Source organism: Muscardinus avellanarius (genome assembly GCF_963383645.1).
Source record: "Muscardinus avellanarius genome assembly, chromosome: 10".
Classification (NCBI taxonomy): Eukaryota; Metazoa; Chordata; class Mammalia; order Rodentia; family Gliridae; genus Muscardinus; species Muscardinus avellanarius.
The window spans coordinates 76,240,373-76,255,325 of NC_137796.1; the positions used below are offsets into that span (position 1 = coordinate 76,240,373).

A 14,953-nucleotide genomic window follows, 5' to 3' on the forward strand; every position below is an offset into this window, starting at 1 on the left:
AATAACAGAATAAGGCAACAATGGAATGATGCAGATCCCCTGGGCTGTTTTGTATCACACTTTTTTTTTTTTTTTTTTTTTTGCGGTATGGAGACAGAACCCCAGGGGCATTCTACCTCCGAGTTACACCTCCAGCCCTATTTTTTATTATTTATTTTCTAAGAGGGTTTCACAAAGTTGCAGAGGGCCTTACTAAGTAGCTGAGGCTGTCTACGAATCCATGATCCTCTTGTTTCAGCATTCCAAGTACTGGGTTTACAAGCATGTACCACCACATCTGGCTGTATCACTTCTTTTTTCATTTTGAAACAGGGTCTCACTGAGTGGCACAAGGCCTCACTAAGTAGCTGTCCGTAAACCGCGATCCTTCTGTCTCAGCCTCCCAAATGCTGGGATTACAAATATGGGCCACCACACCTGGCTTTGTATCACATGTTTTAATTCCCACCTTCTTCCTCAAATTCTTAGTTGTAGGGCAATGCCCCATTTTGAATGATTTCTTTCTTTCTTTTTTTTTTTTTTGGTGGAGTAGAGGCTTTCTACTTCTGGGCTATACTCCCAGCCCTATTTTATATTTTATTTGGAAACAGGGTCTCACTAAGTTGCTGAGAGCCTCACTAAGTAGCTGAGGCTGGCTTCAAACCTGCACGATCCTCCTGTCTCAGCCTCCTAAGCGCGGGGATTACAAGCATGCGCCACCCACGCCTGGCTTGAATGATTTCAAGAATACCATACTTCCTTTTCTCACTGTTTTGTTTTCACTATCTTAAAAAAAGGCATCTACTCTCCATTCCCTACCATTCCTGTAGACTTCCCTGTTTCTACAGATCTTAGGCTTCCTCTTAAACAATACTTGCCAATAGGATTCTACATTCACAATAATTTTTCCACATAATTTTTAATGCACTGTTCCATTAATGTCTAACATGGGGGGTTAACTGGGGATTGAATTCAGGGCACTCTACATCTGAGCTATACCCTGCCCCTTTTTTTATCTTTTGAAACAGGATCTCACTAAGTTGCAGAGGGCCCTGCTAAGTTGCTGAGGCTGCCCTCACACATGCCATTCTCTGGTCTGCATGTGCCACCATACCCATCTTCTCCACACATTGTGATTCTCCATATACTGATTCTATACCTCTATTTTTTATTTTGTGGTACTGGGGATTGAACCCAGGGACATCCTACCTCCAAGCTACATCCCCAACCATACTTCATTTTAATTTTGAAGCAGGGTCTCACTAGGTTGATGTGAGTCTCACTACTTACTAAAGCTACCCTCGAACCTGCCATCCTCATGTCTCAGCTTCCTAAGTACTGGAATTGCAAATGTGGTCACCATACCCTCCTCTGTATTTCTCTCTGGGACTCTGTCAGTGTTTCTGATCCTTGATGGCTCCTTCTCTTACTTTCTTATGCATTAGGATTCTATTCAGGGGTGAGGCTGCTGGTTTTTAAAGACTTTGATGTCATTTTAGGGGGATTTAGATAGACCCATGTATCTAAACTATCTGCTGGATCCAAATCTCCATGAATGTGAAAACTAACAAAGAAGTAAAGCCCAGGTTCAAATGACAGCATCCCACAATGCCTGACTCATTATCATGAATACTTTTTGTCTGAGGTGATTAACATTGTAGGGATGACATCAGTTTTCTAGTCTAGTCTCTAAGATACTTACATTCATCGAGAGTAAAGCTTATAATTTAAAACAGTAAAAAAATTTCAAAACAAAATAGTGTTAAGCATAGTATAAAACATTTGTACAGCTAGTTCCAAATCTGAAGCTAAAGGGATGAAGGTGAGAAAAATAGGCCTAGAAGTAAGAAAGGAGGGCTCATGACTTCTACCAATGAGCGCAGCCTTGGTCCTTTGGGTCAGTGTGGCCCAATTCACATTAGTAAACATGTGAGTAAAACTGGGAAGAGATAACGAATTCCTACCATGTCGCTTCTCTCAATCATGGGTGATGGCTGAGGTGTCCCAGACACTGGGGTAGAGATCGGAGTCTTTATTTCTTCTATCATGTTTATGATTTTCTCTGGCACTTTGGTGGCATCACAACAGGTTTCCTGCCACCGGGGCAATTTGGAATTAAGTAATTCTGCAGACTATAAATGCAAAAGAAACAAAGTTAGGTACAAAAATACATGTCTGAAGAACTCCAAGTTTGAGCAGTTCACATATCTGTGAACCATCTACTGGGTTCTCTCTCTCTTTTTTTTTTTTTTTTTTTTTTTTGCGGTACTGGGGATGGAACCCAGGGGAATTCTACTTCTGAGCTACACCCCTAGCCCTGTATTTTTAGTCCTTTATTTTTGAAATAGGGTCTCACTGAGTTGCGAAGGGCCTTGCTAAGTAGCCAAGGCTGTTCGCAAACCCTGATCCTTCAGTCTCTGTCTCCCAAATGCTGGGATTACAAGCATGTGCCACCACACCCAGCCTGGGTTCTCATTTATTGAGAAGCAGACAGGTTGAGGCACTAAAGAAACTTACCTGCTCCCTCATTGTGAACACAGGGCTTACAACTAATATGGGACTCATAAAAGATTAAGAATCAGTTCAGGGGCTATGGGGTATAGCTCAGTGGAAGAACATATACTCAGCATATACAAGGTGCCAGGTTCAATCCCCAAGCACCAAAACAAAAAACAAAAGTCAAGAACAAAAGCTGGGAGTAGTGGCACATGCCTGTAATCCCAGTAATTGGGAGGTTGAGACAGGAGTATCACAGGTTTGAGGACAGCTACAGCAACTTAGTGGGACTCTTAGCAACCTAGTGAGACTCTATTTCGAAACAAAAAATAATTTTTAAAAAAGAATAGTGGGGGGTAGTTTGGAGGTAGAAGGCCTCTGGGTTCAAATCCCCAGTACCACAAAACACCTACAACCAGTTCAAATGCTAAAATGGAAGAGTTGGACAATCTGTGGCCCCAGACACACCACTCCTTCTAAAAGCACTCTTTTTGCAGTACTAGGGATGGAACCCAGGGGCATTCTCCCTGGAGCTACACCCCCAGCCCTATTTTTTCTCCTTTATTTTGAAACAAATTCTTTCTCACTGAGTTGCAAAGGGCCTAAATTGCTGAGGCTGTCTGCGAACCATGATCCTCCTGTCTCAGCCTTCCAAATACCGGGATTACAAGCATGTACCACCACGTCCAGCTTTAGAAGCACTCCTTCTAAAAGCAGCACCTCTATTATTGGCAAGTGGCCTAGGTGCTGATTCTTTGGCCTCGGGAACAGTGATTCATGCATTAGACAAGTGAGTCAGATTTTGTCCTGGGAAGGCCATCTATGGGACAGGAACTACAGGTAGAGTGTGGCAGAGGTACTGAGGGATGTCACTCTTCCAGGCTGAGGCTTTGTAGAGCAGGTGGGCAGGAGAGACATACAAATGAGCATAGCTGAGAGCCTGGAGGCTGAGGCCAAGATGGCCCTCCTGGCTCTGCTTCTGGCAAAAGGACTCCCAGGGGCTCCCAAAGACTTTCAGTGAACCCCTTCTCTAGCAGTAGTCTGGTTGGGAAAGGGAAGTAGAGTATAAGAACAATGCTTTTATACTGATTTCAGGTTTTTCAGGAGTGACTGAGGGCATTAAAATAAACCCTGGGAAAGAATTCTCTGACACCACACCAACCCCAACTGTTTCCCTGACAAAATGGGGTAGTTGATTCAGCAAGTAGCAGTGGACCAATTGCTTCAGCCTGCTTCATTTAAGGTCCATGGAAAGAGTTGGGTGTGGTGGCCACATGCCTATAATCCTAGTACCTCGGAGGATGAGACAGAAGGATCACAGGTAGGAGCTTTAGCAACTTAGTGAGACTTTCAACAACCTAGCGTGTCTCTGTTTCCAAAGAAAAAATAAAAAGGGCTGGGGATGTAGCTCAGAGGTAGTATGCCTCTAGGTTTGATTCCCAGTACTACATACAACAAGGAAAACAAAACAAAAAACCAAAACAGTGGTTTTTGATAGTCTGAGAACCTTCTGGTACAGAAAGAAGCAGACTTGGGAGCTGGGTGTGGTGGTGCACCCTTATAATCCCAGCATTTGGGAGGCTACAAGAGCAGGACAGTGGTTTGTGGATAGCCTCAACTATTTTAGTGAGGCCCTTTGCAACTCAGTGAGACCCTGTTTCAAAATAAAGAATTAAAAAAAATAGGGCTGGGGGTGTAGCTTGGAGGTAGAATGCCCAAGTTTCATCCCTAGTACTGCAAAAGGAAGGAAGGAAGGAAGGAAGGAAGGAAGGAAGGAAGGAAGGAAGGAAGGAAGGAAGGAAGGAAGGAAGGAAGGAGACTTGGTTTGTGCTGCTCTACAGCGTATAAGTGGGACCCAAGGTTAAGTCTAAGACAGACTTTGTGAAATACTGGAGCTCTCTGATAGTAGCTCTGGTTGACTTATGACACAGCAGGACATCATCATAGGAAAGGAATTTCCAGGTCGCTTCCATTCCTCTGCAGCTGAGACCCTGCTGCAGCGCAAGGCCCTCACCATGGAAACAAGTTTCTAAAGCTACCTCTACATTGCTCTAGTATAGACACATGTGGATAACAGTGAGAACCTATACAATAATTCTTTCCTTTGCTGTAACAATTTTAGACCTTAGGTATTTAGACTACTTAGATGAATATTCCTTAAAGGTACAAACACTAAGTAGAATATATAACATATGCACGCATACACATAATGCCAAGGTTTTTTCTCCTTGAAAATAAGAGTAAGCTGATTTATGTTCAAGCTCTTGCAAAGCTTCTCGTATTGCAGAGCACTTTAAATTACTTTATAATGAACAATAGTGAATATCTGACCTCAATTAGTCCTGGTTTTAGATGCTCACATAGGCCCTAGAGAATTCATAATTAAAAAATAAAGAGGAAGGGAAATTTAGCACATGTTCTGTAACAGTTCCTGGGCTCTAACCTCACAGCTTCATGTGTTGGAAGGAGGAAACTCAGTCATTTGGTTGTGGGATCACGAAAAAGAATGAAATGTAACATGACCAATTGTCCCAACAGGTGTCTGGCATGGAGCTACCAGTAATCCCTACCCCCACAGATCCATGAGGGGCACCTTTTAGACCAGAACAGCCTTGGTAAAGATACTGAGGCAGCTGGGCAAGGTGGTATATGCATGGAATCCCCATTACTTGGGAGGCTGAGGCAGGAGGACCTTAGGTTTGAGTCCAACACATGGTAACCTAGTGAGACCCTGTTTCAAAATGAAAAATATAAAGGAGGTGGGCATGGTGGCCCCCAATATTTGGCTGAGACAAGAAGATCACAGGTTCAAGGCCAGCACTAAGTTTACCTAGTGAGACCTTGTTTCAAAGCAAAGTATAAAAAGGCTAGTTTGAGAAGCCAGGTATGGTGGGGGTGTGACTATAATCCCCATACTTGGAAGGCTGAGACAGCAGGATCACAGGTTCAAAGCCAGCCTCAGCAGCTTAGCAAGGTTCTGGGCAACTTAGTGAGATCTTATTTTAAAATAAAAAATAAAATTGGGCTAGGGGTGTAGCTTGGAGGTAGAATTTCCCTGGGTTCAATCCCCAGCAACCCCCCCCACGCACACAAATAAAATAAAATAAAAAGAACTGGGCTGGGTGTTTAGCTCAGTGGTAGAACACCTTTGGGTTCAATTCCTAGTTAAAACAAACAAACAACAGAGATGGGGATGTAACTCAATGGTAGAATACCCTGTTTTCTATTCCCTATACTGCAAAAAAAAAAATTTTTTTTTTTTTTTTTTTTGTGGTGGCACATGCTTGTAATCCCCAAGCTTGGGAGGCTGAGACAGGAAGGTTGCATAGGTTTGAAGCCAGCCTCAGCTACTTAGAGAGGCTCTCAGAAACTTAGTGAGACCCTGTTTCCAAATAAAATATAAAATAGGTCTGGGAGTATAGCCCAGATATAGAAAACCTCTGAGCTCTACCCCCAGTACCACTACCACCAACAAAAAACCAAACCAAAACAAAACAAACACTGATGCTTAGGATCATCAATCTATGAAGAGCCAACTTTTAGGTCAGGAAAAAAAAAAGTGCCATTTCTTGTTACTTTATAAGGAATTTTAAATATAGATATATGACTAAATTAATTAAACATTATAAGCAGACACTTGACCACTTTAACTGTTTTTCTATACATTCCCATATTCAAGTTGACCAAAAACACTTTTTTGGGGTAGTCTTCTCCTTGGCAAAATAGCTCTGTTGCTTAACACTGGGCATGTCTGCCAGGGTAAGCATCTCAAGGGCATTTAATATGAAGTAGTCATTAATACACTCACTGCACTCTGCCAGTGCACTCACCTGAACATGATAATAGTGTATGTGATTTGCAAAGCTACAGTGTTTGTCAACCAGAAAGCAGAAGCGCCTTTTCTCTTCAAGTAGAGCTTCTCTGCAACCATCTGCTATGAATTTCTGGATTTCACTCTGGCGAGAAGTAACGGTCTCTATATACTAGGAAAATAAACAACAATGACACAAGTATGACATGAGGTACCAGGGAGCTACATAGCCTGCTGCATTTATCTTCTGCATCTTTATACCTCGCTTACTTTGATAATGGCGTAAACATTTAATATAGATAACATTAGAAAAAGCAAAGTTGTAACTGGACCTAAGCAGATATCATCAGTACCATTAAGATTTCTGACTCATGCGTGGAAAGACAGCACCAAAGGCTTTATACTCCCATTGGGCAACTAGTACAAAACAGAACTTTGTACCCCAGGGATGTGATCCTGTTGGTTGTACTCTATGAAAAGCACTGTGGATTCTGGAACCAGAAAGTTCTGGGTTCGAACCCCAGATCCAAATGCCAACCACAGGACTTCACCTAAGCCTCATTTTCCCCCCATCGTAAAATGGGGATGGTTATGCTAACAGGGAGGGTCCCTTCCTCTCTCAAGTCAGGGAGAAATACCAATGTTTTCAGAAGCCTACAGATTAATTGTTCTTTCTTTTTTTGTGGTGCTGGGGATTGAACCCAGGGGCATTCTACCTCTAAGATACACCCAAGATCAATTTTTAAAAATTTATTTATTTATTTATTATTTTTTGGTGGTACTAGGGTTCCTGGAAACCCATTTTTATATTTTATTTAGAAACAGGGTCTCTTAAGCCAGCGAGGCTGGCTTCAAACCTGTGCGATCCTCCTGTCTCCACCTCCCAAGCACAGGGATTACAAGTGTGTGCCACCATGCCCAGCTTTATTTATTTGTTTATTTATTTATTTTTGTGGTACTGGGGATAGAACCCAGGGGCATTCTACCTCCAAGCTACACCTCCAGTCCTAAATTTTATTCTTTATTTTGAAACAGGTTCTCACTGAGTTGCAAAAGGCCTAAGTAGCTGAGACTCTCTGTGAACCATGATCCTTCTGTTTCAGCCTCCCAAATGCTGGGATTACAAGTGTGCGCCACCATGCCCGGCAATCGAATTTATTTTTTATTTGGAAACTAGGTCTTGCTAAATTGCCGAGGCTGGCTTCAAACATGTGATCCTCCTGTCTCAGCCTCCCAAGTACTGGGATTACATGTGCCACCACGCCCAGCTCTTTTTTGGTGCTAATGGTGATTAAACTCAGGGCCTAGCACATGCTAGGCAAACACTCTCATTGAGGTACCTCCCCAGCCTATTTTTTATTTCAAGACAGGGTCTTAGTAAATCGAAACACTTACTTTTAACTTCAGCTGTAGTATAAAGGTGATTAGATGAAATGCGGGCCAAGTAAACCTTACCTTAAACTGTACAAATAATGATAACAAAAGAAATCACTGCCAAAAAGTTCACCTCAATTTCTTTGTGTTCATATTTTAATGCATTTCGTCCACCTTGACTTTTCCTTCTGATCTTCTTCAACTCAGCTTGAGATTTCTCCAAAGAATCTAATTTATTCCTGTGTTCTGTTTGGTATCTTTTTAGAGTTGCCTGCAAGTTAAGTATCACACTTATTTACTGTGGCACCATACAGCCTATCACACAGACACTTTCACTGTGTGGGCTCCCAGTGGCCCTGATGCTGTTTGGCCAACACTTCACATTCCCCCCTCCATTCATCTCAAAACTTTTGTCAGTTCTAAAGTTCTCTGTTTGTATGAGGGACCCTTTGTACCAGAGACTGGACCCAGGTGTGTTCTACCTCTGAGTGACACCCCTCGCGCTGCTTTATTTTTTATTTTCAAACAGGGTCTTGGTAAGTTGCTATGGCTGCCCTCAAACCTGTGATCCTCCTGTCTCAACCTCCCAAGTACTGGAATTACAGGCATGTGTCACTGCATCTGGATAACAATGTCTTTCTTTTATTCCTTCTTTCCTCAAAGGTTTTAGACACTGAGTAAATGTAACCGTGCTACAGTTTCTGTAGGAATAATGTACAGAAAAGGCTCAGCTTTAAATACACCTTAGCAGTTATATGTGGTCCTTCGGCCTCTGCCAGGATACACAGTGCACATGCATGTGCAGGACACAGGCCTTGTGAGGACAAGGCGAGGGGTGATTTGGGGGTATCCTATACTACTTACTGCCACATCAGGTCTTGGTAAGAAAAAAGGAGACTGGGCAGCGAAAAATAAGGATATTGCAGCAGAAAGAGAAGCTAGAGAAAGCCCTGTGCACCATGGTCGGAGGGCCAGATGAAAGGAGACCTAGCAAACTGCTAATATGATGACACTGGGTGATGGGCAAGAGACACTACACAGGACAGTCTCTGGTGTTCTCTAGCGCAGAACTCATGTCCTGAATTGCTTGCTTGTGAGAGTGCCAGCTGTAGGATAAAGATGCAAATGGCTTGTCACCGAGGTACATCCTTGGAAAACAGTGCTCTCCAGAAGCAAGATGATTTCTTGCAGTATTTTTTCTATGCCTGTTAATACAAATCCCAAGTGATGGCAACAATGGGCCAACAAAAGGGACCTTGTCAGTTCTAAGCCTGTGTTAACACCAACCTCCAACTCCATTTGCTGTTGTTGATTAAAGAGTGGGGAAAGTTCTCCTCCCACTGTGGTGAGACCCCTGGGCTGGGGAAGAAGGAAAAGTCTGCACTCACGTTCATGTATTTTACATCAAGTTCTGTCTTCTTCTCCAGCTCATGGATAATCTCCTTATGAAATTTCTTGAACTGTTAACAAAAGGAAATAAAAAATTCACAGCAGAGTTGGGGCCGTAGGCAAAATAAATAAAAAAGAAACACATTTTGCAAATATAAAAATAGTCCACGTACATTCTCATCAAAAGTCTCGTTGAGTTTCTTGTGGGTGCTTGAAATCTCTATGAGGACATGGCCTGTGAATAAAATCCGACATGTTAGGGGAAGCCATAGTGTACAGTTTGGAAAGACACAAAGAGAAGCAAACTAGCAGAAAGAAACAGTGCATCACTGGCCTGAGACACATCAGCAGCATGACTGGGTCCCTGTGGCAGGTTCCAGAGGGAACTGCAGAGATAAAACTTACTTTACAGCATTCAGAATGCCTGCATACTCTGTCTTCAAATTTACACTGTTCTTTTTTCTTTTACTCATTCCTAACCCAGATTCTGTGTATCTAATTTCATTTTGAAATTCTCTTAACAAAAGATTACCTCGGTCATCACAGTAACTAACTATAGAACAAACTGTTTATTTTTATCTAATCTCTAGAGTAATCTTATTATTGACCAGTCATAAGAGAGAGTGGCTGTTTTCTTTTTCTTATTTTAGTTCTTGTATTGTTCTGGAAAATATTAATGCCAGGGGAAAATGCATCAGGGACACTGCTCAGCCTTGGGTCTCTTGGGACGACACCATTTCTCCGAAATAAGGATAGTCATAAGACAGAGGAAAACGCTCCGGATAAAGGCATCCCGGAACTCCAGACATAGCACACTGACCACTTGGTTTGCAGAGCTCATCTCTTTTACAGGTGGTGGCAGCATGCTAATGCCCTGCCACTTTTCTCTGACAAAAGTGAACGAGAGCCTCTCTTTGTCAACATTATCTCCAGGAACCAAATGGATCTAATGCCCAACAAATGGTGGAAACATACAGAATCATTTGGAATCACCACCATATCATACCAAACAATAAAATGTGCTGATAGATCACCCTACGGTTCAGAAGCCAGATAAAAAGGAATTCCTAGCCAGGTGTGGTAGCGCATGCCTGCAATCCCTGTACTTAGGCGATGAAGGCAGGAGAATTGATTATGAGTTTGAGGTCAGCCTCAGCAACTTAGACAGACCCTGTTTCAAAACATAGAAAAGGCCGGGTGTGGTGGTGCACGCTTGTAATCCCCATGTTTGGGAGGCTGAGACAGGAGGATTGCACAGGTTCAAAGATAGCCTCTCAGCTGAGTGAGGCTTCCAGCAACTTAGTGAGACCCTGCTTCCAAATAAAGTATAAAATAGGTCTGGGAGTATATCCCAGAGGTAAATAGACCCTGGGTTCCACTCCCAGTACCACCAAAACCAAACCAAACCAAAACCAAAACCAAAACCAAACAACAACAACAACAAAAACATAAAAAGGAAGGTAGGTGTAGCTCAGTGGTAGAGTGCCCTGGGTTCAATTGCCAGTACCACCACCACCACCACCACAAAAATGAAATTCCTGTGGTGGCCTAACAGGCTGTAGATGAAAAAGGATTAAAATAAATCTGTGGTGGAATACAGAGACAGAGAAAATGAGCATGGACCAGATGCCTCGGCTGTCACCTCTGTACAAGTGGCTCTAGCATGTCCTTTTCTGGGAATGTTTTAAGACAGCAGACTCTCAAATTGATATCTTTTTCCTTTTCTGCAGACTCAGAAATCCAGCCCTCTCCTGAACGCATCCACCTGAATACCCAATTAGGCACCTCATATTAGACATGTGTAAAAGTATACTCATTGGCTGCCCCATATCCCCTAATCCCAGCTCTTGGCTGCCCACCAGCCAGCCAGCCAGCCAGTCATAGGGAGCAGCCGCTTGCCCGTGTGCCCTACTCATGACAAAGACTCACTTACTGTGCAGAAGGTGCCTTCATGTAGGCCTCTTCTAAGACAGGACATGTCCTTTATTCATTATGCTTCCAGGGGCAACAATAATGCTGGCCTGCTATGGTTTGGATATAGAATGCTCCCTGGAAGAGCTCATGTATTGGTAAAAATGTTCAGAGGTGATATAATTGAATCATGAGGGTTCTAATGTCGTCAGTAGATAAATCCACTGATGGTTTGACTTATTTGGTGGTAACACAGGCAGGTAGGGTGTGGCTAGAGGAGATAGGTCACTGGGAGTGTAGCCTTGGGGATTATATATATATATATCCCTTACTCCCCGCCCTCTCTCTTCCTGCTTCCCTCTGCCCTGCCCTGAGCTCCCTGGATGTGACCTGGCCTAACATGGACTGAAGCCTCTGAAACCTCCACAAATGTGAACAAATCTTCCTTCCTTTAAGTGTGGTTATCAAGTATTTGAGGTCATAGTAGTGAGAATGCTGACTAAGAAATGGCCATTCCCAGGCTCTGGATCCCTTCCCTGCCCAGGGGAAAGCTGTGTGTGGGAATGACGTGAATTGGACACATTCTCACCCAATTCCTTCAACCAGAGATAGGGGAGAGGACTCTCCTGTGCACACAGAAATCCTGCTGTCTGGAACTCTTAGGAGTCCCTCTTTCTCCACCTTCCCTCCACCCCATGCCTGGATCAAGTTCTTACTGTCTCTTCCTGCCTGCAGTGAATGGGCTGCTTCACTGAGCCTTTCACTTTCAGCATACTCTCTTCTGTATCTTTTACACAGGTACCAGGGATCTTTCTAAAATGCAAATAGAATAGTTCACTCCCAAGTTCTTCTCATGGTGCACCAGATAAACTGGCTACTGGACAACAATCTCAAGCCCTCCACAAACAGCACACCTAAACCCTGTGAGTGGTGGGACAAAGAATCATCTATATGTACATAACCTAGTGAGGTCACAGGAAATACTCTATGCCCTAAGCTCTGTGTGATTCTAGAAAGCTCTTACAGGACAGACTTTAGATAAACAAGAGAGCCCGCAGGGTTGCCCCCAGCAAGCTTTCCACTTTACAGCCTTAATATTATTTAAGGCTTCCAAGACTGAATTTGAAGAAACAAACACAGTGGAATTCTTCACAAAAGAGGCCTTCACATGGCCAAAAATACTATTACACTCATATTTGCTATCATTTTGTCATTTCAGATATTGACATTTTTTATTTAACTTTCATATCTATTTTAACCCACTAAACAATTCTTTGTTAGAGATTAAAATAATCAAAATCTGCTCAATTATTTCAAAATCAAGTGCTTTATTCTTGGCAAGTCAGATGTGCTTAGAAGAAATGTCTAAAAATAATTTGGCTTAAATTGTCGCAGAGATTTAGGCTAGAAGCAAGGCGGTCACATTTTTTTCTCATCCTGTTCTCTCTGATGAACTTTGTTTCCACAACTCCACAGAGTGTGGATCTCTGAGAAGTGTGCTGTGTGCTGGTAGGGACACTTGACACTGTTGAGCCCGGTACCCTGGTCTTGCTGGCCAGCAGGCCTATCCCTGCCCCTCACAGGGAGTGCAGCTGCCCTGGCTTCTGCCACCGCAGGCAGAGGCTCAGTGCAGAGGCTCAGTGAAGTAGCCCATTCACTGCAGGTAGGAAGGGAACCCCTGACCTTGTTATTCTTGTCCTTCACTGTTGGAGGAATTCCAAGGCTGGCCCCACAGCAGCAGCTACTGAGTCCTTAGTCATAAAAAGATCAAAACACACCTTGGCTGCGGTTCCCAAGCTGCCAAAGCATATCTTGAAACAGAAGATGAAAACTGCATTTATATTCAATCTGCAGATGTTTAATCTCAAATTGAGCAAGTGTTACTCTGAAATGTTATGTTACACTGTTGTCTTTCTCTGAGTCCTGTAACCTACTTTTTCATAAATTACATTTGAGAAGGGGGGGGGGGAAGAGCCCTGAAAACATTTGAGGGTGGAGTGGAGAAAGCATAGCCTAGATTCAAATGGAGCAGAACTAAGTATGTGCCCCAACAGGATGCCACACAGCTGTGTGCTCTGCATCAATCCTTTTCTTTCTCCCCTTCCAGGTTTGGAGCCAACATTTTGGGAAGAAACTCATAGTAATTAGTTATGTGACTCGGTCTTAATAAATTATCGTGTGTGTGTGTGTGTGTGTGTGTGTGTGTGTGTGTGTGTGTGTGTGTGTGACTGAGGATTAAACCCAGAGATATTCTACCTCTGAGCTATACCCCCAGTGGTTTTGCATTCTGTGTGTATGTGTTTTAATGGTCTTTCTAGATTGCTGAGACTGTCCTCAAATTTGAGTTCCTCCTGTCTCACCCTTCCAAGTACTAGAATTGGAAGCATGCAACCACTAAGCCCAGCCAGTGTTTTGGTGTTTTTTTGGTGGTACTGGGGGTGGAACCCAGAGGCTTTCTACCTCCAGGCTATACTCCCAGACCTATTTTATATTTTATTTGGAAACTGTGTTTCTCTAAGTTGCTGAGAGCCTCACTAAGTAGCTGAGGCTGGCTTCCAACCTGTGCGATCCTCCTGTCTCAGCCTCCCAAGTGCTGGGATTACAAGCATGCACCACCATGCCTGGCTGTATTTTTTGTTTATTAAGGTGCTGGGGATTGAATGCAGAAAATGGCATATATCTGACAAGTACTCTCCACTGACCTGCACCCCCATTCCTCAGTGAACTAGTAACATCCTTTCCTTTTCCCTCCCTCCCTTTCTCTGGAACTGTGGATTGAACCCAGGGCTATTCTATCTCTGAGCTACACCCCCAGTCTCTCCCCCTTTTCTTTTTTTAATTTTTTGTTTTGGAACAGAATCTCACTATGTTGCTGAGGTGGTCTTTAAACCCACAATACTCCTGTCTCAGCCTCCCAAGCACTAGTATTACAAGCATGTGCCTCCATATCTGCCTTATAATATATTTCAATTATATTCCCAGTAAAAATTGAGAGCAAGATGGAGACTGCCAAAGGACCAGAGCCAAAACAGAACACATGCTGAACATGCAGGCATAATGAAAGATTCTTTCCATTTAGAGCTGATCATGGATCATCAGAACACACTTATTACTGCCAGAGAGCACACAGTAAAGACTGAGTCATACGCCATTTCCTACATGTTACTACAAGTGGAGCAGACAATAAAACAAGAGGGTAGAAGCTAACCTACTACTGACCTAAAGATATACCTGTGCAGAATAAAGTGAAACTCACTCAACAAAAATGTCACTGGAAAGGACAAAGTTTTTTTGACCATTTTCCAAATATCAAATGAGGAGAAAATATAATGGAAGTAAAAGCCAAGTACACGGATATTATATGAAACAGATAAGCTAGAGCCCCAGCCCATTTTAAGATTATTTTGCCAGATGTGGTGGCGCACATCACATCTGGGAGGCTGAGATAGAAGGATCACAAGTTCAAGGCCAGCCTCAGTAATTTAGTAAGGCCCTCTAGAACCTAGTGAGACCCTGTTTTTAAATTAAAAAAAAAAAAAAAAGAATAAAATAAGGCTGGGGATGGAGGTGAAGGTGTAGCTTGGAGGAAGAATGTCCCCAAGGTTCCATCCCCAGTACCACATTAATTAATCAATCTAAAAACAGGACTCCCTAGGTTGCTGAGTCTCACGAGATTACTGAGGCTGATCTCAAACCTGCAATCCCCCTGATTCAACCTCCCATACACTGGGATTACGGGCATGTGCCACCAGGCTGGGCTCAGCATTTTTGATACAGGTTTATCCTCATACCAATTTTTTTTTACTACAGTATTAAATTTATGTTTGTTGTATATGGTGGCATACACTTGTGACCCTTAGGAGAATGAGACATAATGACCACAGGTTCGAAGATAGCCTTGACAACTTAGTGAGGCCCTCTGCAACTCAGTGAGACCCTGTTTCCAAATAAGAAATAAAAATTTGGGCTGGGAGTAAAATTTGGTAGTACTGG

At 43.0% G+C, this 14,953-nt stretch overlaps 1 protein-coding gene across 2 annotated transcripts in view; it reads right to left on the reverse strand.

Annotated features, from left to right (window-relative positions):
- BAIAP2L1 (BAR/IMD domain containing adaptor protein 2 like 1) overlaps positions 1-14,953 on the reverse strand; it is a gene marked incomplete at both ends in the record, with an annotated part of 110,268 nt that overhangs the window by 19,664 nt on the left and 75,651 nt on the right. For both annotated transcript variants that reach the window (XM_080702781.1, XM_080702780.1), the window contains 5 exons: positions 1,944-2,111; positions 6,306-6,458; positions 7,794-7,931; positions 9,049-9,120; positions 9,223-9,284. In XM_080702781.1, the coding sequence (XP_080558907.1) occupies positions 1,944-2,111; positions 6,306-6,458; positions 7,794-7,931; positions 9,049-9,120; positions 9,223-9,284 (593 nt within the window). The remainder of the gene's footprint in view (positions 1-1,943; positions 2,112-6,305; positions 6,459-7,793; positions 7,932-9,048; positions 9,121-9,222; positions 9,285-14,953) is intronic.